Source organism: Pimephales promelas, chromosome 8 (assembly GCF_988280905.1).
Source record: "Pimephales promelas chromosome 8, fPimPro1.hap1.1, whole genome shotgun sequence".
In the NCBI taxonomy this organism is placed as follows: domain Eukaryota; kingdom Metazoa; phylum Chordata; class Actinopteri; order Cypriniformes; family Leuciscidae; genus Pimephales; species Pimephales promelas.
Genome location: NC_142776.1, coordinates 891193 through 915205, shown reverse-complemented (window position 1 = coordinate 915205; position 24013 = coordinate 891193). Strand labels below are relative to the sequence as shown.

At 41.6% G+C, this 24013-nt stretch overlaps 1 protein-coding gene and 1 long non-coding RNA gene across 2 annotated transcripts in view; both read right to left on the bottom strand.

Annotated features, from left to right (window-relative positions):
• LOC120467981 (uncharacterized) overlaps nucleotides 1-686 on the bottom strand; it is a 39998-nt gene extending 39312 nt beyond the window's left edge. Inside the window, exon 1 of the long non-coding RNA XR_005620165.2 lies at nucleotides 400-686. This is a non-coding gene — a long non-coding RNA (uncharacterized LOC120467981). The remainder of the gene's footprint in view (nucleotides 1-399) is intronic.
• A 36-nt stretch (nucleotides 687-722) lies between these two features.
• Nucleotides 723-23664, bottom strand: mgat3b (beta-1,4-mannosyl-glycoprotein 4-beta-N-acetylglucosaminyltransferase b). The gene is made up of 3 exons (XM_039656583.2): nucleotides 23236-23664; nucleotides 8652-8958; nucleotides 723-6889 (listed from the first exon to the last, which is right to left on the bottom strand). Exons 2-3 carry the CDS (start codon nucleotides 8955-8957, stop codon nucleotides 5483-5485), a joined length of 1713 nt encoding a protein of 570 aa, XP_039512517.2. The 5' UTR covers nucleotide 8958; nucleotides 23236-23664; the 3' UTR covers nucleotides 723-5482.
• Between the last annotated feature and the right edge of the window lie 349 nt (nucleotides 23665-24013).

Here is a 24013-nt window from a genome sequence, read left to right as displayed (position 1 = left end):
AAGGAATGGGATTACACTTCATAGTTCGGTTTATAGTTATCATTGTAGATTCTTGGTGTGACTGACAGCTGTCTGTGCAAACCATTGTTAAAAAGACACAGAATCACATCACACACACCAGAACATTATTTTCTCATTTCCCCAGCACAGGTCCCCTCTTTCTCTCTCTCTATCCTTCTTCAGGTCATCATGTTTCTCAGAGAGGGCCAATAATATAATCAGAAACAACTGTTCGATTGATTTTACCCTTATTACCAATACCAACAACAATCAATAAAACAGTCGTCAGTGTAAACAATCATCTCATAAGTTAATTTTAGCTCAATAAAGGTTTGATTATGCTAAACCGAATCACGCGCAATTGACCCGATATCCCCCAAGAACAAACAATTAATTTACCTCTTCATTGGCGGTTGTTTGATGTAGGCTACTCTTTCCTCAAGGAAATATCCTGTTGTCTTGTGTTGGGATCAGTTCAGGGTCGCCAGGTCTGCACAACAACAAAACTAGCAGAAATGCTAATCAGAAATAGCTTGAACCACAGATTTACACAAAATAACCGCGAAAAGAGGGATTGGGCGGGAAAACCGCGGATTTGGCAACACTGGCTCAGTTCACTAGATTCTGAGCACACACTGCCCTCTAGTGTACTGAGTTCACGAGTGAAGAACACAAATGAACATTTCTGAACTGTTGATGATAAAGGAAATATGTCCACAAACTGGTTTTCAAATTAATTTATTATAGGTTTTGTCATAGAATTTGTTATTTTTATTCAAGGTTAACATATAGCCATTCATGTACACAAAACAAAAGGATTGTATAAACTCATTTAATGTACACGCTCCTTCTTACCAGTGCAGAAGAGGACTATTTTCTTCTTTTCAAACACTTTCACTCTTTTACGTCGTGTGCGTCACCCACACACGCACAGGGAACGTGATTGGCGGAGAGAGAGAGAGAGAAGAGTGGACGTGATTGGCGGAGAGAGAAGAGTGGACGTGATTGGAGGAGTGATCACGAAACAAAACAGTGCATCAATAATAGTAACAAACATGACAGACTGATCTTTATGTCATATATGAGGATCTTATACAAGATTACACATCAAGATGAGAAATATTAACTTCACCCGAAAATATAAACAAAATCATTTAATATATTAAAGTAGAACACACTGAATAAGTTACGCTTTCGAAATGATAAAATGCAGTGCAGATATGAACATGTTCACTATTATTTCCTGAAGGGTCACGTGTGTGTTTGTGGCGCGTTTGACTCTCACACTACACCCATTCCGTTATTAAACCTGTCCTGTTTTAAATATAGGCTAAACATTTTTCCTTTGAGCTGCGAGCAAAGCTCCCTGATGCATGAAACGACACAGTTCACAGGTGATTCACAAGACAAAAGCAAGATAATAACCCGAAACAAACTCTACGCCAGTATGCAAACGAAAACGATCGGACGTCAATTTACTGCGCATGCGCATTCTCCTCATCAGTAAACCGCTTCTTCTGCGGTCAGTTTTCGCAATTTTTTCCAGTTCCTCAACAGTTTTTGAAGAGCATCTTATTGAGGTTAGAATACACTACACGACTTTTCTAGATTTTTGTCCGGATTTGTATGTTTAGTAGGTTTATTCATGCCTATTTTTTGGAAAAACGTATTATAGCCAAAATAATATTTAGCATCCCATTCATTGACAACAATAAAGATTTAGAATTCTGGAATTTCAGGCTATTTATGTGGTGTATAAAACATACAATACGCTTCAGTTGATTATTTATGATATGCACTTACTTTAATGGCAAAAATGAATAAAAAAAACACCATAGCAGCAATCATTCTTCCCTCCACCATGTATAAAGTGTATGGCCGCCCAACTCGGGAACATGGGTATCAAAATTATCCCCAAGCTTCCCAGTAGTTAATATGACTTGAGAGGTCGTTCATGTCCAATTTTTTAACAAGGAAGCTTTAGTAAGAATGTATGTGCAAATTCAATGTCACATCAGGTGCAAAATCGGTGGCATTTGACCGATTTCTGGAAGTGTATGATGGACACAGATATGTTTTATATTTTGCGCTGATTTTAGAAATAATTGTTTCCATTTGTCACACACACTCCGAAGACAATGGGCGGAGATTGATATCAAGCTCCTCCTCTCTGGATTTAATGGGCGGAGCTTGATGTCCAGCCACACCCTATCCAAAATCATATCCCTAAACTTAATTAGGTTAAGATGCAGTGTTTTAAAAATCTGTTATGATTTTAAAAGTTGTGTAGTGTATTCATGAAATGAAAATTCACTGTATTTTTTAAATGAATGTTATTGATCTTATTGTGTATGTTTCATTTTTAAATGTTTTAATAATAATAATAATCAAAATCATCATACTTCTGGTGATGTATGCAGGACTTAGTGCTCTTAAACTCCGCCCCTGCATGCTCACGCTCATCTGCATACAGTTTTGATTGCCATGCCCACATCTCAATATCCTAGCAACAAGTCCCCTCACAACATTTTTTAATTTTCAATACTTTGTACATACAGAAGAAACAATCTGTCACTACTTCTGTTTCATCGCAAGTTATAAAGTTAAAATGTCAATATGTTTAATTACAGGTAGCTAGATATAACACATTCAGTTAAATGGCACACACATTCGAAGGAAACTCTCTCGGTTCAATAGCACAAGAGCACGTTTGCATACTAGCGCAAAGTGTTTCTAGCCAAGAAGGTTAATGACAGAATTTCATGTTTAAGATGAATAATATGACGTGAGAGGACGGGATGGAGGGATGACATGGAGATGGAGGAGAGAGACGTTTCTGCATCTTCTCTCCTCTGACAGACCGATCTTCCCTTTTGTACACAGAAACAGGATAGTAATAAATTAGATAAATAATGTAAACAGCAACAACATTTACAACAGCAAACAACACAAAGCAAAAATGACAGTAAGTCCGAAACAGTGAATGTTTGTTAACCGAGAGAGAGAGAGAGAGAGAGAGAACGTGGTTTCTGATGAACAGCCTCAAAACGGTCCTTCATTTGTTTCAATAGAGAAAAACAATCATTAAACTCCAGACAAAATGTGATTTGCACTAAATGTGGCACGTTGGTCGTGGACGGACATAAGAGATAAACACTACCGCTCAAAAGTTTTGGATCTGTAAGATTTATTTTCATTCATTTATTTGATTAAAAATACAAACAAAATAAAATTGTGAAATATTATTCTAATTTTCAATGTGAATATATATAGTAAAGTGTGATTTATTAAATTCAGATTTGATCACAGGAATAAATTTAATTGTATTCACATAGAAAACGGTTATTTTAAATTGTAATATTTAACAATATTAATGTTTTATTTTGCATTTTTAATCAAATAAATGCAGCCTTGGTGAGCAGAAGAGACTTCTTTTAAAAACCACGAAACATGAGAGACATAATTCTCCAGATATGAGTTTCACGAGGTCATTCATAAGGCCATTATTAAAGATATTCCTGCTCATGTAAGCTGCGTGATATGCAGATTCAGGTGGAATGAAACCAATTTGCATCACTAGAGGTCAATATTTCCAATGTATTCCCATGCGGATTGGGCACAGATTTGGAGCGTCCATGCGGATTGGTTCGCTGCTCATGCTAGCTCGTCTAAAGCTCATTTACTGAAGGCTAAATTCACATTTTGAGGACAGACGAGAGGTCACGGCCACATTGCAATCCCAGTGTGATGCCATAGATGCATTTATGCACCTGTCTCTCTGCTGAGAGAGTTATGTCTTCAGGATATCTAACGCTCTTTCTATCTTTAGGCTGCGTGTCATTTTAGTTTCACAGCCCCTAGCGAGTTGAAGTCATTTGTTAGTTCATGACCCTTGACTTCTGGAGATATTTATTTCACTGGTGGCAGTATTTTAACCCCGTATCCCAGAGAGAGAGAGAGAGTTCCTGTATCTGTTTCTGTCAGCGTGTGTCTGACACAGAGATAACGTTCTTCCCTCAACTACTTTAACCGTCCGTCTAGGAGAGTTTATTTATGGCCGACCCTTGTGGAGCCTAAAGTCAACATGAAACGACTCTTTTTTTGTGTGCAATGAGAATAAACAATGAGCTCATTGAAGTAATCAATTCTTGTTTGTTATCAAATGATTATGACTGTGTCTCTATATGAAGGTGGTTGATAAAAAAAGGGTCTCCAAAATAATGGCAATGAATCATTCACAATAAGAGCAACACTGTCGATTTCATGTTGACTTTAACAGCCCCAGTAGCCTATAAGAAGTCCGTAAATGATCCCAGAACGCATCAAATCTTCTGCAAAACCTTAGATCTCTGGTGCCGCTGTGTACATGCAACTCCCCAGAGATCTCCACTGCGATCAGATGGGTTCACGGCTCTGAGAACTGGGAATTTCCAGCACACGATTTCGTAAGAAACTGTTTCCCCATTCTCACTTTAAGTTAAAACTCGAGAACCAAGACCACGAAACACCCACATGGCTCCGTTACAGAAACACAGTGAGCTGCATTGTGATGGGAAATTCATAAAAGCTTAATTTTCAATGCTTTTTGGTATTGAACACATTGCATTTATAATCACTAGCAATGCATTATTGGCTCACTCCTTCTCTAGAAAGGATAAATATTGTAGAATATGGCCAAAGGTCCAGTCCAACCAGAGTTCTCACATTATCATCACGGTCTATGTAATATAGTTTAGAAAATGGTAATAGAGTATTCAGATCAGTGGATATTTCACTGGTTAGACTGTCTCACATGAATTATGTTGAACATAGGTTGAATGAAAATATCATAAAGTGTCTAAATAAGCAGCATATGATTTGAAACAACTTAAAATGTAGGCAGACTAGCTTGTAACAGAGCCACCGTGTTTATTCACATTATCGCAGGCTAAATAGCTGATGTTTTTTCTTTAAAACGTTGTTTTCCGCAAGGATTTCACCAACAGGAAGATCGTTTGTGTTCTGTCTGAGCGAATCTCACATTTCAGCTCCATCAGAGCTCAAACAAAGCTCTCTCTCTCTCTCGTCTACAACCCCATCCAGAAAGGCTCACAATGATACACACACTTTTTTCTGATTTTTGAGTTTGGCGGATTTACAAGCTGTCGATAAACCCAAAAATGTGACATTTGTGCAATGAGTTTTCTTTTTTTCGATTCTGAAATGCAAGCGAGAAAGTCTGTGCACCAATGAAATTTACTCAATCACACACACATTCGCTCTCTCTCTCTTACAGACACACACACACCACAGTCATGTACAACGAACACAGGAGGAACAGAGTCTCTCGGGTAAACATCGGCCAAAACAGAAAGGTTTGTTGTTCTCTGCAAGGCATGTGCTCACATGAAGCGTTCATCCATTGGACGGTTTTGGGAGGGTCTTAAGAGCCAATCAGAGAAGAGGACGGCGGTCTCTTCTCTCCCAAACGTTTGATCCTTATCTACGCGCCCCCCGGCCTGGCATACGGATTCTCCAACAAGTAGCGGTAGAGATCGTAATGATCAAACATGTATTTAGGGGCGTACATATGTTCCTTAGGGTCCGATGGCGGGTATTCCTGCACAGAGCCGTCGAACCAACCCCCCGTTCGGATCAGGTCCCGGATGTAGTTCAGATCCCGCTTGTCCTCGTAGTCGCCCCAGCGGGGAAAATCCCCGTTTTGGGCCGAAATGAGTTTAAAGTGAATTCCCTCTGGCGTGAAACACCAGGAGCAGTGCCAGCCTGCGAAATGAAACGGACTTCCGATTGACCACTGCACCAAAATGTGTCCGGTGTCGTTTTCGTACTTCCGAAATCCCGGCATGGTGTAGTATTCCCTACGTCGGAGCCGAATCCCATCGTTATCATAGACATCCCTCAGCATGCCGATGGTACACCCGGACACAACCTCGAGCGAGCCGAGTTGCTTCCAGAAAAACCCATACAGGGATTTCCTCATGTGGATTGCAAACGGCTCCGTCCAGCCATCGAAAAGCTTTAGGAAAAGAACTCCTTCGTGAGCCGGAATTTCATCAGCATCGTTAATGAGAAAAACGTCGTCGGGGCGTAGACCCGATACGCGAGCGATGCCGTCGCGAGTCAGAAAGGTGCGCAGATAATCGTCGGCGATCCATCCGTCTTGGCGACCACCGTCCGGGAAATGATCCAGGAAAACGAAGAGGATCTTGTGGCGAACATAATCGTATGTTCCGTTGAGCAACAAATGCAGGAATCTGAGCGGACGCCTTTCTCCGTACGCCGTGAAGTTGGACTCGCACACGAGGAATAGATCCACGGCTTGGATGAGCTCGCGGAAGCGCACGTGCAACAGGTCGAACTCGTGGTTCACGTTAATGGCGTTTATGACGCGTCTCGGCGTCTCGCGCGGCGTTAGCCGCTCTTTCGTGGGGAGATTTGAGTGGTACACCATTGTGGGAACGCCACAGTAAGATCCATGCCATCCCGGTCGACACACACACTTCACCAGACGCTTCCCGCGCTTCGGCTTCACTCGAGCGAGACCGGATTCTTCCGCTGATTTCGCTTGAGCCTTTGTCTCGTCAGGTTTTTGCAATATTCTCCGCTGGCTCATTCCACCTGCGCTAGGTTTGGTTCTCAGCGCCTCGTCTTTCGCCAGCGCCGACTCCGTTCCCTGACGAAAGCACAGCGCTCCCGCTTTGGTGCGGATGAAATACGGTGTGTGGTCGTCCTGGAGCGTGTGTGTGCGCCGGTGAAGGTCGCCCAGTGACTCCAGCGGGTCTGGAGTCGAAGAGTGACGCGGATGAAACTTGTTGCCCGCGACTCTCAGGCTAGCGTCACCGGAGTTCTGGTGGGTCGGGATGCTGGCGACCAAACCTCCCTTATGGACCTGATTAATGGAAAACAAGCATTAGAAGACTCAAAGGCAGCAGAATCGGGACAGTTTCACTTGCCGCGTTTCCATTACCCTTCAAATTGCGCAAATTGAAAATACGCCCAGTGGAAACACGTCAATTTTAAACTCCCATATATTGCAAAAAAGTTTTTAGCACGCATGAGGTGGTTTTTCAGGTAATTCAAAAAAGAGAATATTTCGCAAAACTGCAATGCAACCAAACCTCCCAAAAATGCCTCAATAGTGACAATCTCTCTGTGATCTTTCAGTGATGCTTTATCAACTTCTGATTCAACCAATCACTTTAGTTTGGGGCGGGACTATCTGGCCGACTGACCAATGAAAGACAGGGGAGTGTTGCAGAGCACAACCTTACGGACGAATAGACCCCTTTTCAGTTGGTAAACATGGTGACGTTTTTATGTGGACGCGACGTGTCCCACCGGACGCGAATAGTGCGTCAAATTTGCGCCTGTCGCGTCTAGTTTGACGCTCGACCACTTTGTGTTAATTCGCGTGTCAAGAGTGAAACTGTGACGCGCGTCAGAATCGAAATCCGTTGGCGGACATTGTTTTTATGTCAACCGAGCATTCATCGAGAGAGTCACCGCTCTGTGTTTACTCTGGAGAGCTGAGCAGCGGCGTGGGGATCATCGTCGCCGTATATTTGTGTCCTCCGGACCCTTCGGAGGCGAACCGTTTGGCGAGTTTCACCATTTGCTCGCTCCAGGAGCTGCGCTGGATGACGGCCGCTGTCAGCGGTACTTCTGCCTGTCCCGCGCCCCGTTTGATGACCTGTTGTCCCGCATCGGAGCGAGGATCACCCTCGCCCTCATCCATCTAATCTAGCTGTCATTTATTTTTGTTTTGATGATAAATAGAGCCAGCCTCCAAAAGTTATTAACTTGTCATGTGATTTTTGTTTCTCTCTCACGTCCACGAACTTATGCACATATGTTGATTGTCTTTACATCATAATACTATTTCATATAATCTAGATATGGATTGAATAACATTCAATAAAAAATGAACATGTCTCGTATATAGAAATAATATTTTAAGTGATAAAATATTTGCTTTCTTGTGCATAATCCCACCATACATTTAGTCATATTACAAAATAATTTATTGAAGCATCCAGACACTTCACCACGTGAGCAAGCAGCTAGGCTCCTGATTGGTTAACACGGTGCGAATTCACGCCAAAGTTCAGATTATTCAACTCGAGTGGCAGGTGCGAATTCGCGTCAAACGCGTGAATAAACAAATGGCACTAACTAAATCATTCGCGCGTATCGCGCTTAAAGCGGCAGACGCTTAATTCGCGCCATTCCCGCTATCATTCGCGCCGCAGGAATTTTTAACGCGCATAAGGCGTCTTTGCATTGACTTAATATTGAAATCATTCGCGCCTGACGCGCTATTCGCGTCCGGTGTGAACGCACTATTAGAGCAAAGAAGCTGCTAAATTCCACGAAAATATACTGACACAATGATAAACAAGTAATAATATTCCCACATATCGTTTTACTGAATAATTAAGTAAACCTAATTTCTTAATTTATCTTTGTAAAGAAACCGCTACTCTCGGCTACTCTCTGCTGTCTCAGACAACAACATCTTTTCCCGTCGGCCACCGTAACTTCAGTTGGGTGCAATGCGCAACCTCACCACTAGATGCCACTAAACATTACACAGTGCACCATTAAAATAGAAAGTTTCTGTAGAGGAGTGTAGAGAAGAAGAGTCCCGGTACCTCAGTGGTGCGCTGCAGATCTTCAGGTCTCTTCCAGGGCTGTGGTGCTTCAGGCTCCTGTCCGGTGTCCAGCTCTAGAACCGCTCCGACCCGAGGCCCTTCCTCAGGGGACGCGCTCGCCAGCGGGGTCGAGCCCTCCTTCCAGAAGAAGCCAGTCACCATGATGAAGGACTTGATGTTAGGGTAGGGTGCAGACAGCTCCCTCAGCAGGGACACGTAGTGGAGAGCCTTGTAGTAATGCAGGAAGGAAATGACACACAGTCCCACTGTGCAAATCAAGAAAACCCTGTGACGTCTCATTTTCATCCTGAGAAACCGGAGAGAGAGAAACAGAGTTCAGAGACCCCTAGCGCACAATCTTCTATTAAAGGGATAGCTTAGCCAAAGATGAAAATTAGCTCATGATTTACTCCCCCTAAAGTTATCCTAGGTGTATATGACACTCTTTTTTCAGACAAATACAATCAGAGTTATATTAAAAAATGTCCTGGCTTTTCCAAACTTTATATTCCAAACATCTATTCATGATAAAAGCACTTTTATGATGGACAGATGCACTTTTATGATGGATAGATGCACTTTTATGATGGACAGATGCACTTTTATGATGGACAGATGCACTTTTATGATGGACAGATGCACTTTTATGATGGACAGATGCACTTTTATGATGGATAGATGCACTTTTATGATGGACAGATGCACTTTTATGATGGATAGACGCACTTTTATGATGGATAGATGCACTCTTATGATGGATTGATGCACTTTTATGATGGATAAATGCACTTTTATGATGGACAGATGCACTTTTATGATGGACGGATGCACTTTTATGATGGACGGATGCACTTTTATGATGGACGGATGCACTTTTATGATGGACAGATGCACTTTTATGATGGATAGGTGCACTTTTATGATGGACGGATCCACTTTTATGATGGACGGATGCACTTTTATGATGGATAGATGCACTTTTATGATGGATAGATGCACTTTTATGATGGATTGATGCACTTTTATGATGGATAGATGCACTTTTATGATGGATAGATGCACTTTTATGATGGACAGATGCACTTTTATGATGTACAGATTCACTTTTATGATGGACGGATGCACTTTTATGATGGATAGATGCACTTTTATGATGGATAGATACACTTTTATGATGGATAGATGCACTTTTATGATGGATAGATGCACTTTTATGATGGATAGATGCACTTTTATGTTGGATAGATGCACTTTTATGATGGATAGATGCACTTTTATGATGGACAGATGCACTTTTATGATGGATAGATGCACTTTTATGATGGATAGATGCACTTTTATGATGTACAGATGCACTTTTATCTTAGATGCACTTTTTTTTTAAATGTGGAACTGCACCCAAACAAAATCTCACTGAAAGTAATTTTTTTGAGATATCAACTTGAAATTTGGAACACGACTTGATTTTCTAGCAGTTTTCTAGAGTTCAACGTGTTTCATAAAATATATATTTTTATATAAAATAATGTTCAAGAATTATTTCCATAAACTTAAACCTCCATAACTTGTTTTGGTTTCACTTTTTAAACTCGTTTTTAAGGGTTTATATCTGCTATAGTACTGTATTACAATAATGACAGATCACCTAATAATGAAATTGACAAAAACAACAACGCTAAAATGCCCAGATGCAGAATGATATCGATCATTTTGAGAGAAAAATGTGCTTTAATAAGCTCCTGCAATTTTCCTCCACTGCATTGTGTTACATAACAGGAAATAATGGACCAAATATTTGGGAATTATATAAATGAGAAAATCACAACACATGTGAAGCACTCTGATTTCAGAACGCCTCCTGCGACGTCTTGAGTTTGCTGCATTTCCGTCACCGGAACCGTAATTTAAAGTGCTCAGCGGTCATGATTAGATGGACGTGTTTCTCTCCGGCGTTTCAGATCAGCTGAAGAACAGAAGCTCCTCAGTGTTTCTGACCTTCCAGATCATCAGGGATGGTAACAAAACACCCCATGAGAACGTTCCCTGCGATTGTTCCCACTGACGCCGGGCATCGGGGACACTGAAGATGCTGTCTGAGCTCCAGAGTTTGTGTTAGCTAACATTACGGCACGGTTTTGTAAAGATATAACAGTAATGTTCATAAAACATTTGTTAAAAGTCTTGTGGCCTTTAATAATGTTAGCACAAATAATAACATTGGTTCATGGAATGTTTCAGTTGGACGTTTTTTAAATGTAACTTGTTTCGGAACGTTCAGAGAACATTCAAAAGTAACACTTCATAAAGTCTGAAGAATGATACAATATAATCTTTACTTAACGACCATATAAAAACGCTTTTAAAACCAAACTGGACCTTTTGAACGAGCAGAGAACATTTAGAAATAATGTTATATAAGATGTTAGCACGGCGTGTTTTGCTCTGGGAGGATGTGACGGTTCTACAGGGTTCGTACTGACACTGTAAAAGGAAATTCAAGGACGTTTTTGGTTTTCAAGGATTTCCAATCAGAGAAGACTTATCAAACACTATCTATATTATCTTTCAAATGTAAAAAAGGTAAATATTTTAACAAAAATAAACCAATAACACATAATGTACAAATAAAGTGCAGCGGATGCAGTGACTTAAGAGATATCGCTTTCCTTATTCAAACTGATTTAATTTCCTATGAAGACCTGAAGAATGAAACCTGTATCATATACTCTGATATTTATGAGCAATATCACACTCACAGTCATGAGAAACCCCTCTATATGTGTATCAGACGGACTGCAGATTCATTATGTGTGGAGTGATTGCTTTATCAATAAAATTAAACACTAATTTCACATATATTGTCTTTCAATAATTCAAGTGCTTTTCATAAATTTGTCTGTTTTCAAGCGTTTTCCAGGACTAACATTTCACAAATTCAAGCATTTAAAGCGCCTTGTATGAACCTTGTTTCAGTCGACACGGCTCAATTCTGTGTGTTTGCGTTCTTAAATGCATCATTTGTACCGTCACACCAACACAAGAGTGCCTGTGAAGAACATTCATTGGACAAGTGTGTGTGTGTGTGTGTGTGTGTCCTGTGAAAGATGAACTGATGATTACAGAGAAACACTCATCACGACACTAACTCGACTGCAGACAATTGAATTAATCTGTTAAATAACCAGCTAACTGAGTCAATGAGAGGAACCGAGCGATGTGATTGGACGACCAGGCTTCTGACGCAGGATGACATCACATGCACACACTGCGGGGTCTCGAGACACAAATAAACCGGTGCATTATTGTGGGAAGAATCAAAAGAACAACAATCGGCAGCCAGATTGGATTTAACACAATCAAACGCCTACACACACACACACACACACACACACACTGAGAGACTTCTCTCACTTCACACGGTAACATCTCGACCGGGTTTATAATGTGTGGTGTGTTCTGGTAGATTTTGGTGAAACATCAGGATACACTCCGTTTATTTTCATTCTTCCCTATACAACTCTCTCTTTAACCTTTAACCTTTACTCGACTGGAGCGCGCTCTAGGGTCCAACATCTCAAATCACCCACAATCCTATGTTCAAAAAAAAAAAAAAAAAAAACGTGGAGTGATCTGCATCTCTCTCTCTTACACAACTTTGATTTTTCCACGAGAGGAAACAACAGGCTTCGGTCACATCAGGACACACACTCGCCTCCAAAGTCTCCATCCAATCAAAACGGACCATTCTTGTTTTTATGGAATATTGCAGTGTTTACTGTAAATGATTTATTATCATAGTGTTAATAATGTTGAATGAGAATCAGTTCCTCTCGCAGCGTCTCTTCTCTGATGAGGTGGGCGGGGCTATAACCTGTCACTCACAGGAGATCAGCCAATAGCAAACCACAACCGTCCAATCAACTCCCCACAGACACAATCAAGCCCCGCCCACATTTGTTCTCATTCCTGAAGCGATTCACTCGATATACGACACACTAGAGGAGAGAAGAGCAGCGCTACTTCACTTTCATGACCACTTTAAGAGACTCTGTTAATCTCAGCTCTACATCAGACTCATTAATAAACAAACTCGAACAACTCTAGATGAGGACGAAACTCATTATGAAGAAACACAAACCCTCAGGGACATTTCAATTTAGTTCACTTCTGTGAACACATCTGTTCCCAAACTACAACTAATACACACACACACACACACACTCTTCAGGCTGATAAAACCCTGTGTGAAACAGGAGATAAGATTGGATTCTGATATTGTTCATGTTCAGACTCTATGATCACACACACTCGAAGCCGAATCCTCATCACACACATCAGCAGATGATGTCATCGAGACGTCATTCATCAACAGAAGCTGCACGATGATGTTTGGCCTAATGGTTTGCCAGTCTGACTGCTAACACAAAGGTTGCTGGTTCCATTTGATTTGCAGTGTGTGTGTGTGTGTGTGTACTCACAGCTCCCAATGTGTGTGCACTAATTAGGAAGGGTTAAATGCAGATGACAAATCCACTGTAATATGAAGGATGAATCTGATTATTCATGTCTCACCCCAAAAACAAAAGAAAAACGCAACATTAAAAAGCAACCGGTAGTTTTGCACTGCGAGATTATTTCCATGACAACAGAGAACTCGAACTCCTCCATAACGAGTCTACAATCTGAACGACACCGACGAAACGTGATCTGTGGTGAAGTTTCTGCACTGCACTTTCCTGACACACACACACACACACACACACACACTGACACACACTTATTTTATACTTCCTGTTTATTGAACGACTGCGCTCAAAATGTCTTCCATACAAAAGTCGCTTGTCAGTGTGTGTGTGTGTGTGTGTGTCGGTGAGTGAGAGTGTGTGTGTGTGTGTGTGCATCCGTGTTCAGGTCACCTCGGCGGATGTGGGGGTCAGAAAGCAACGGCGCAGGACTCATTCAGTGTGTGTGTGTGTGTGTGTGTGTGTGTGAGAGAGATAGTGTGTGTGTGCTGGACTCATTCAGTGTGTGTGTGTGTGTGTGTGTGAGAGAGATAGTGTGTGCGCTGGACTCATTCAGTGTGTGTGTGAGAGATAGTGTGTGTGTGCTGGACTCATTCAGTGTGTGTGTGAGAGATAGTGTGTGTGTGCTGGACTCATTCAGTGTGTGTGTGAGAGATAGTGTGTGTGAGCAGGACTCATTCAGTGTGTGTGTGTGAGAGATAGTGTGTGTGTGCTGGACTCATTCAGTGTGTGTGTGTGTGTGTGTGTGAGAGAGATAGTGTGTGCGCTGGACTCATTCAGTGTGTGTGTGTGTGAGAGATAGTGTGTGTGTGCTGGACTCATTCCCAAAAGGTTTCTGTTACCAACACAGGCTAATCGACGGATAAAACTCCATGAATATTGGATAAGAGAACAGAATTCCTCAGAGGCACGAGCGGATGGGACAACCACCCTCCACACACACACACACACACACACACACACACACACACACACACACACACACACACACACACTAACCTAAACCTGCCCATCGCACAAAACTTTCTGCATTTTTACATAAAAAAAGACTTTAAGTAGGCACACACACACACACTCACAAAAATACACACACGCACACACACACACACGCTTTCAAACTGCAGCTCATCATCACTGAACACATGATCACAGTGAAGCAGCAGAGAATCAAACGCCTGTTTTCCACACTTCCACTCAGTGTGTGTGTGTGTGTGTGTGTGTGTGTGTGTGAAGAGTCGTTCTATATCTGGAAGAAATCCAGAAAACAACAGAAACCTGAAGCTGAAGAGTGTGTGAGACACACAGGACACTAGTAGAGAAGGAGACGGGACTCTTATCAGACTACAACCAGCAACAAGACACGCAGAGAGCGAATGAACAACTAACACAATATAGTTCCTCTGTGTGTGTGTGTGTGTGTGTGTGAGTGTGAGCATACACACACACGTGCAAATCAGCTAGCGAAAAAGGGCTTTACTCTCAACAAACTTCACTAAGACTGTGTGTGTGTGTGTGTGTGTGTGTGTGTGTGTGTGTGTGTGTGTGTGTGTGTGTGTGTGTGTGAAGGAAAGTTGCAAAATTTGCAAACTATGATTTTGCATTTTCCGAACAGTGACCGGGTTGTTTTCGAAAGTGTGTTTTCCATAGTGGTATTAAGTGTTGCACTGTGGTTGCTAGGGTGTTCCGGGTGTTGCTATGGTGTTGTTTGTGGTTAAAGCAAGAACTAAAGTGGTGCTTAAAAATTATACATGTAACCAGTATTCAAAACTCTCTGCTTGCCTTATCTCGATTCAAAGTGGAGAGTTGAAGTTCCCTTTAGTTATAGCGGCGCACATTTACAACAGCGGACCACAGCGCTGCAGAACCACCAGATAAATAATAGCAAAATCATACTTGCATAACAACACACATAAAACACAAAAGCAGCAAAGCCAAAAGCAACCTTAAAACCGGAGTAGCGACGCAGTATCAGCTTCAGATGCGGCGGACCACCATCACACACACACACACACACACACCACATGTGGGACGGTTATAACGGTTTTATGTTACCAACACCAACATAACCTGAAACTGGTATATAGTGTCTAATGTCCTTAATAAAAACATTTATATTCTGCCTTTCCGCTGATAATATCCTTCTAGAAAACACCAGAAAAAATTTCTTCTAGAAAAAATCCTTCTAACCCTAACCCCATTCCATCGCAACATAACACGTCTTTATTTTACATTCAACTTTAATCAGATCAATGTTTCCGAATCAGTTCTGACCAAGGCCAACTAAATAAACAATGAACACATAAAATATAAAACAACGTGAAATTAGATCATTGACAGTCGTATATATTAAGAATATATTAAACCAAAACCATCCGTTTGGACCCCATTGAAGTCCATTATATGGAGAAAATCCTGAAATGTTTTCATCAAAAACCTTCATTTCTTTTCCACTGAAGAAAGAAAGACGACAAGTTTTTTTTAAAGTGAACTACTCCTTTAAGTGTTGCGCTGTGGTTGGTAGGGTGTTGCTATGGTGTTGTTTATGGTTAAGTGTTGCACTGTGGTTGCTATGGTGTTGTTGTTTATGGTTAAGTGTTGCACTGTGGTTGGTAGGGTGTTGCTATGGTGTTGTTGTTTATGGTTAAGTGTTGCACTGTGGTTGGTAGGGTGTTGCTATGGTGTTGTTTATGGTTAAGTGTTGCGCTGTGGTTGGTAGGGTGTTGCTATGGTGTTGTTTATGGTTAAGTGTTGCACTGTGGTTGGTAGGGTGTTGCTATGGTGTTGTTTATGGTTAAGTGTTGCACTGTGGTTGGTAGGGTGTTGCTATGGTGTTGTTTATGGTTAAGTGTTGCGCTGTGGTTGGTAGGGTGTTGCTATGGTGTTGTTTATGGTTAAGTGTTGCGCTGTGGTTGGTAGGGTGTTGCTATGGTGTTGTTTATGGTTAAGTGTTGCGCTGTGGTTGGTAGGGTGTTGCTATGGTGTTGTTTATGGTTAAGTGTTGCGCTGTGGTTGGTAGGGTGTTGCTATGGTGTTGTTTATGGTTAAGTGTTACGCTGTGGTTGGTAGGGTGTTGCTATGGTGTTGTTTATGGTTAAGTGTTGCGCTGTGGTTGGTAGGGTGTTGCTATGGTGTTGTTTATGGATAAGTGTTGCACTGTGGTTGGTAGGGTGTTGCTATGGTGTTGTTTATGGTTAAGTGTTGTGCTGTGGTTGGTAGGGTGTTGCTATGGTGTTGTTGTTTATGGTTAAGTGTTGCGCTGTGGTTGGTAGGGTGTTGCTATGGTGTTGTTTATGGTTAAGTGTTGCGCTGTGGTTGGTAGGGTGTTGCTATGGTGTTGTTTATGGTTAAGTGTTGCGCTGTGGTTGGTAGGGTGTTGCTATGGTGTTGTTTATGGTTAAGTGTTGCGCTGTGGTTGGTAGGGTGTTGCTATGGTGTTGTTTATGGTTAAGTGTTGCGCTGTGGTTGGTAGGGTGTTGCTATGGTGTTGTTTATGGTTAAGTGTTGCGCTGTGGTTGGTAGGGTGTTGCTATGGTGTTGTTTATGGTTAAGTGTTGCACTGTGGTTGGTAGGGTGTTGCTATGGTGTTGTTGTTTATGGTTAAGTGTTACGCTGTGGTTGGTAGGGTGTTGCTATGGTGTTGTTTATGGTTAAGTGTTGCGCTGTGGTTGGTAGGGTGTTGCTATGGTGTTGTTTATGGATAAGTGTTGCACTGTGGTTGGTAGGGTGTTGCTATGGTGTTGTTTATGGTTAAGTGTTGTGCTGTGGTTGGTAGGGTGTTGCTATGGTGTTGTTGTTTATGGTTAAGTGTTGCGCTGTGGTTGGTAGGGTGTTGCTATGGTGTTGTTTATGGTTAAGTGTTGCGCTGTGGTTGGTAGGGTGTTGCTATGGTGTTGTTTATGGTTAAGTGTTGCGCTGTGGTTGGTAGGGTGTTGCTATGGTGTTGTTTATGGTTAAGTGTTGCGCTGTGGTTGGTAGGGTGTTGCTATGGTGTTGTTTATGGTTAAGTGTTGCGCTGTGGTTGGTAGGGTGTTGCTATGGTGTTGTTTATGGTTAAGTGTTGCGCTGTGGTTGGTAGGGTGTTGCTATGGTGTTGTTTATGGTTAAGTGTTGCACTGTGGTTGGTAGGGTGTTGCTATGGTGTTGTTGTTTATGGTTAAGTGTTGCGCTGTGGTTGGTAGGGTGTTGCTATGGTGTTGTTTATGGTTAAGTGTTGTGCTGTGGTTGGTAGGGTGTTGCTATGGTGTTGTTTATGGTTAAGTGTTGCGCTGTGGTTGGTAGGGTGTTGCTATGGTGTTGTTTATGGTTAAGTGTTGCGCTGTGGTTGGTAGGGTGTTGCTATGGTGTTGTTTATGGTTAAGTGTTGTGCTGTGGTTGGTAGGGTGTTGCTATGGTGTTGTTCTTTATGGTTAAGTGTTGCGCTGTGGTTGGTAGGGTGTTGCTATGGTGTTGTTCTTTATGGTTAAGTGTTGTGCTGTGGTTGGTAGGGTGTTGCTATGGTGTTGTTTATGGTTAAGTGTTGTGCTGTGGTTGGTAGGGTGTTGCTATGGTGATCTGAGGGGTGATGGGTGTTGCACTGCGGCTGCTGGGTTTGAAAATGTTGCGTCTGACCATTTAAAGCAGCAGCAGACTCTCCGCAGGCATCACCACAGATGATCTGAGGAATCACAGTGATGCGTGACTAACAGCACTAATAACACGGAATGTGCGTTTGTCTGATCTCCAGACAGTGACCCGCACGAGTGTGTGTGTGTGTGTGTGTGTGAAGCGTGTGAATGTCTCAGTCAGTCCAACACTAAACTGGCACACTGAACCCTTCAGTCTCCCGCAGCGTCATGTATGTCACCATGGAAACATACGTCACACATCATGTGTCACCAAAAGTGTGGCGGAGCCAAACTCAGTCTTGAACAATGTGTGTGTGTGTGTGTGAGTGCCTGTCTGTCTGTATGTACAATAGAGCTCATTCACTTGCTGCTCAATATCTGCCCAATCCACAAGAACACTCCTTCTGTCCGACTGCGGCCGACGAGCCGCTCCAGCGCTTCACCCCGTCCTACAGAAATGCCCAATATATAGCATAAATAAAATTAAAGAGGACTTATCACGCCCTTGATAAAGTCTTGATGTGTTCAGGCTCTACTAGAACAGGTTTTCCTGCTTGAATGTTGATTATTCTCCTCATATTCTCCATTGTTGCGGCTCCTCTCTTCCCAGTCTGTCAGTAACGCTCTGTTTACTTCCTGTCTCTATGAAGCCCCTCCTCCTGAAAGCACACTGTGCTCTGATTGGTCGGCTGGAGTGGTGTGTTGTGATTGGTCAAACGCTTTGAGTGTGTTTGGGAAATGCCCCGCCCCTTTCCTTAACCGCTACTACTAACTCAACCAGGCCCCGCCCCTTTATTCTGCGCATTAATTATTATAATGAGGAATATGACACTGATATAGAGGAGAACACACACATCAACATCACACACTGAAGACAGAAACAGATCCTCTTTACACTTATTTTAGAAGCATTAAGATTTTCCTGCATTGTGACGATATTCTTATGATATTCTTTCATTAGATTCTCAATCAATTTACTAGAGTGATTTGCTAAGTAAAACAAACACCATGTATATTAGTGTGCGTTTCCAACTATGGATGTTTTTCAGAAAATAAACACTCACATCATTACACATTACATCAAACTGAGGTGGATTTCACAGGCAGCGTTTCTTTAATACACAGAATTAAATACTCAAAACTTTTTGCATATTTTAATGAACAAAAATTGTGTGTTCAAGAGATGTTTACCTCGATCATTTCACCTTCACCGACTCTGTAAATAGTCGGTACCGACAAGTAGAGCCCGACCGATAAAGGATTTTGAAGGCCGATACCGATACAAATAATTTGGGGTTTTAAAATCCGATATTCCGATATATCGGCCGATATTTTTTTTTTATTAAATATTGTTGGATTTCACACACGTGTAAAAGAAAAGCTAACTTTTCTGCACAAGATACGTTTGATACTTTTTCTCTATGTCTAAATGTTCACTCCTCGCGACTCGCGAGTATAACTTACATTTTACAATGCAGGGACTGTAACTAGAGATATGCTAGTTATAAATACAGTAATCATTACTTTATTTAGGCAGAAAAAGTTCATTGTGGTTTCCAACTCATTAATGTTAACGTTAGCGGTCTTCCACTGATGATAGTGGCGTTAGCTAGCTTTAGTCTATGATGAGCCATAATTTAGCAATAGATAACGTCATACTGAAAATTGTAAAACATACATTTTCAATATAACAGGCCAAGGAGAGATGATTGAAGCGTGTTTCGTCCGTTTTTATTTTATTTTTTAAATATTCATTTATCGGCCATTATAACTGCAGATATTGATATTATGGAAAATGCCTAATATCGGCCGATATATCGGTCTGGCTCTACCAACAAGTACATTAACGTTGGATAGGCCGGCGTAAACACCTTTATTATGGACTAAAGCTCTGAAGTGAGGACGGGAACACCAGATATCTGTGGGACACTCCCTCAACCTCAACAAATATTTACATACTATCCGAACCTTAAACAAGTTTGCATCTTTAGTCACTAGAACTCGAACCGATCAAACCTCCAGTTAGTGATCAGAACAGAAACAGTCAAAGCAACCGAATGAACGTCGTGTTGTTTAATAATCCAGTGCACACTATATAACACAACCGCACACCGGGCCCGAGAGCGAGCCGGATCATGTTCCAGTGCAGGAATCACAGTCACATTCACAGACGACGACACACACACACACACACACACACTCACACCAGGTGTGTATTCGGCTCGATGCGTCGATTAACCACAGATAAACCCTCTGATTATAGTCCTGCTGTCTGTCTAGGGCGGTGTGTGTGTGTGAGTTTTACTGTTAAACAGCTCATCATGTTCACGTTCATACAGATCCGATCCACTATCAGTCGCTCTGAGGCTGACCAGGAGGAAGAAACGCGCGATTAAAGTCATTCAGATCTTGCGATAACTGGCAGGAAACTTGTTCTATTCCTGGCCTGTCACACTAGCTCCGCCCACAGTCACGTCTGATTGGCCTGTGCATTCTTATTCGCTGTGATTGGCTCTTAAACACACTTTCCTGGACGTGAGTGTGTTTATGAATCTGTTATAACTCTAACTCTCAGATACTGGACGGAGAAGATATCAGCTTTAGCTTTAGCTGGAGTGTGTGTGTGTGTGTGTGTGATCCCCCCGCTGACGGGAAGCGAGTGGGACGTTCCATCAGGCGTCGGCTCCACACACACTCAGAGGTCGAAAACAGGTCAGCACCATTTTGGCTGCAGTAGGTGTGTGTGTTCGGGACGAGCTGTAAGACGACACCGACACACAAAACACTCACACGCCTGACGCACTGGATATGTGTGAGAAACACACACACACACACAACTATCACTTACTTACTCACTCACTCACACACTTGTACACACAGACTCACACACCACTGCTTACAAACATACAGTTTGTCTCTGAAAATAGAAATCATTCTACAGCAAAATTCACCAGAACAACTTCTGTTTATCTTTGACATCTCTCCTCATAGCCTACTGAAATATTTCATACATTTAATTAAAATGATCTGAAGCAACACAATTGCTGAATATTTTATCACTATGTTTTTACATTTGTGTTTGAATTATATGTTTGAATAATTAGAATAAAATAAAAAAATGCACTTATTTACTTAAGTTAAGAGGGTTTTACTGAATTCCATGTGTGCAATTAAGAAAGTTTAGGATGTGAAATTACTTTAAAATCTGAATTAAATGAAGGGTAACTTAAGTCAACAGAACAGTCATAATGTCGTCTTCCATATCTCAGGTGTTTCCTTCTGTTCTTCTAACGTAGTAACTAGTAAAGGAACTTTTCACATTAAATAAAACTTGTATGTTATAAATAACACTGACATTTACTTTGTCTATTTCCACAACAGAAATATTCCAACAGAAGCCAGTTGTGCGAAACTTGTTACTCGTTCATTTCCTCGACAACAACGTTTCGCCTGAAAACTCAAACTTTTAACAACATCTTTAAAAGTGCAAGTTTTGGAAACGATCGTGTTATCGTGACGTGATTTCGTGAAAACAGTGACGTCACACATGTTGCGTGCTCAGTGTGCGTAGTGTTTCTTCTAGTGCTGTCAAACGATTAATCGCGATTAATCGCATCCAAAATAAAAGTTTGTGTTTACATAATATATATGTGGGTGCACTGTGTATCATTATTTTGTATATAAATACACACACATGCATTAAGAAAAAAATATTATTTATGTATAAAATACTTATATTTACATATCATATAAATTATATAAAAACCTATAAACAATATATATATGAAAATATTTCTTAAATATATACAAGCATGTGTGTGTATTTCTATATAAAATAATTATACACAGTGCACCCACATATATTATGTAAACACAAACTTTTATTTTGGATGCGATTAATCGCGATTTAATCGCTTGACAGCCCTAGTTTCTTCACATCCACATCGCCACCTACTGGCCTGGCAGCAGAATACAGCACTTTAACCGTATTGTGGATCCGTGCGAGAGGGGTCGTCTGTATGCGACAAACGCGAAGGAAACTAATATCATTTTTAGTACATTGTTGTCGTGTACAGAGTAGCGAAATTTAATTTTCACTACTCTAATTTTAATTTCCTGCATTTGCATTTGAGTAAACTATTCATAACTTTCGAAAAAGCTTGCCGTTTTTTTCCGGACGCTGGTAAAACGCTTTACTTTCATTTTATATCCAACAAAAATGCAAAGTGTTGAGTTCTGAACGTTACAGTGTTTGACAAGTAAATGACAATTACATCCAGTGAACTTTCATCTCGACGTCCTTCCGTCTCGGTTCTCGTGTGTTCATCCTGACCTCCGTTATCTGCACTCTTACACACACACACCGATGCTGTGATCAAGCTATCATCCAAATGTGGATTTCCTCAGGTGATTGTGATGTGTGTTAGACACCATATGAGCTGATGACAACATCTGCTCACCACGTGTTCACACACACACACACACACACACTCCAGTGCAGTAGGTCAGGCACCTGTGAGCTGAAACTCAATCCACATCATTACCTAGAACACGACCAAGCAGAACCAGAGCAGAGAATAAAGCCGGCCTGTTCTTCTCTTCACCCGAACTAACGAGCTAATCGATTATATGAAGCCCGTTTTAGATCTATTGAGAAGATGTGGGGTTTTTTATTGCATGGTCATGACAAGTAGGAACATTTCCCCAAACTTCTCCAAAACTTGATTCTAATATTTAAACAATCTTATTTGAATTACAAAGTCAATAGTCTAGTTTGTTGATAAACTGTGAAAATGAAAACCCTTTTAAAAATTAAAATTTGCCATAACTGATAGCATTAATGGTGCTAAAACTAAGCTTAATTTTCGTTATAAAACAAATAAAATTTCTTATTTTTAAGTCAGTGTCAGAAATATCATTTACGAATCTGAAATTATGTTTCCACACGGATCTGAAGTCAAACCGAATCGGAGTCTGTATTAGCTGACGGAGGCCTGTACGGTTTCACCAACAAAATGCCTCAATTATATATTTTCAATTTTATATTTACAATATGATGACAAGTTCCGATCATATTTTAGGAATCGGATATGTTTACACACGGATCTGAAGTCAACCCGATTCAGAATCCGGATTGTAGCTGACGGGAGGCCTCCTGTGCGGTTTCACCAACAACACAATGCTTCACTTATATATATTTGACTCGCACGTCACTAGAGAAGCAAAAGCAAGTTGATATATGGGTTTGACAACATAATCTGCTCATCTCGAGACACAAATCAACATCAGATCACACCGTGAAGCGAATCCACATCAGGAATATTAATAGCGACAGCAGCAGCGCGTGTTATTGGACGTTAAACAGACGCCCGTTATGTTTTTGGTTTTGCTTTCTGACCGAACAGATGCCGCTCTCCATCCTCGAGACCTGTGTGTGTGTGTGTGTGTGTGTCTCACCCATCGCCTGACGCTCCTCTAGATGTTCATTGCGGATGGAGGCTCAGGGTGGAGGTGAAGGCGGGCGAACCGAGGCTTTTGTTCGCATCGGAGCGTCGGATCCCGCGGATGATGCTTCAGTGACGCGCGGCCGGTGATGCGGGCGGATCGCACGCGTCTCGGGCGTCTGTGTGTAAATCCATCGCAAGGCGCAGAAGAAAGGGAGAGAAACGCGCTCTCGATGCGTCGACGCGTTCGCGGCGCGAGTCCCGCTTGATCTCCGTGAAGCCCCCGAGCTTCAGTGCTTCTCTCTCGGTGTGTTTTCTGCTGAGATGACGCTCTTCCGCCCAGCAGTGTTCGGTTTTTGTGTGTGAATGTGTGTGTGTCCGTCGGTACCGAGAGAGACCCGCAGCTCCGCCCTCCGGACCACCACACACACACACACACACCGAGTGCGACAACCAGCGGATCACTTCAGCATCCCCTCACGCGCTGCTCTTCATCCTCCGCGCGTTATTCTTCACCACAATAGCTTCTATTTAACACTTTTATCATTTACATATAGAACACGGATTGATATTTTAGCATATAAACTATTATCTCACATTAATGAACCTCTCATATGATATGAAACTAGTTGTTTTTGGACACATAAAACATCTGTAATGTAATTATTTTACGTCACCTTCTCAACTCTATCCCGAAATTAAGATAATTCAACAACGTAGGCCTAGGATTATTAATTAATTAATTGTTATATTCATTTATTGTAGTAAATTTTTTGAACACAACCCTGTCA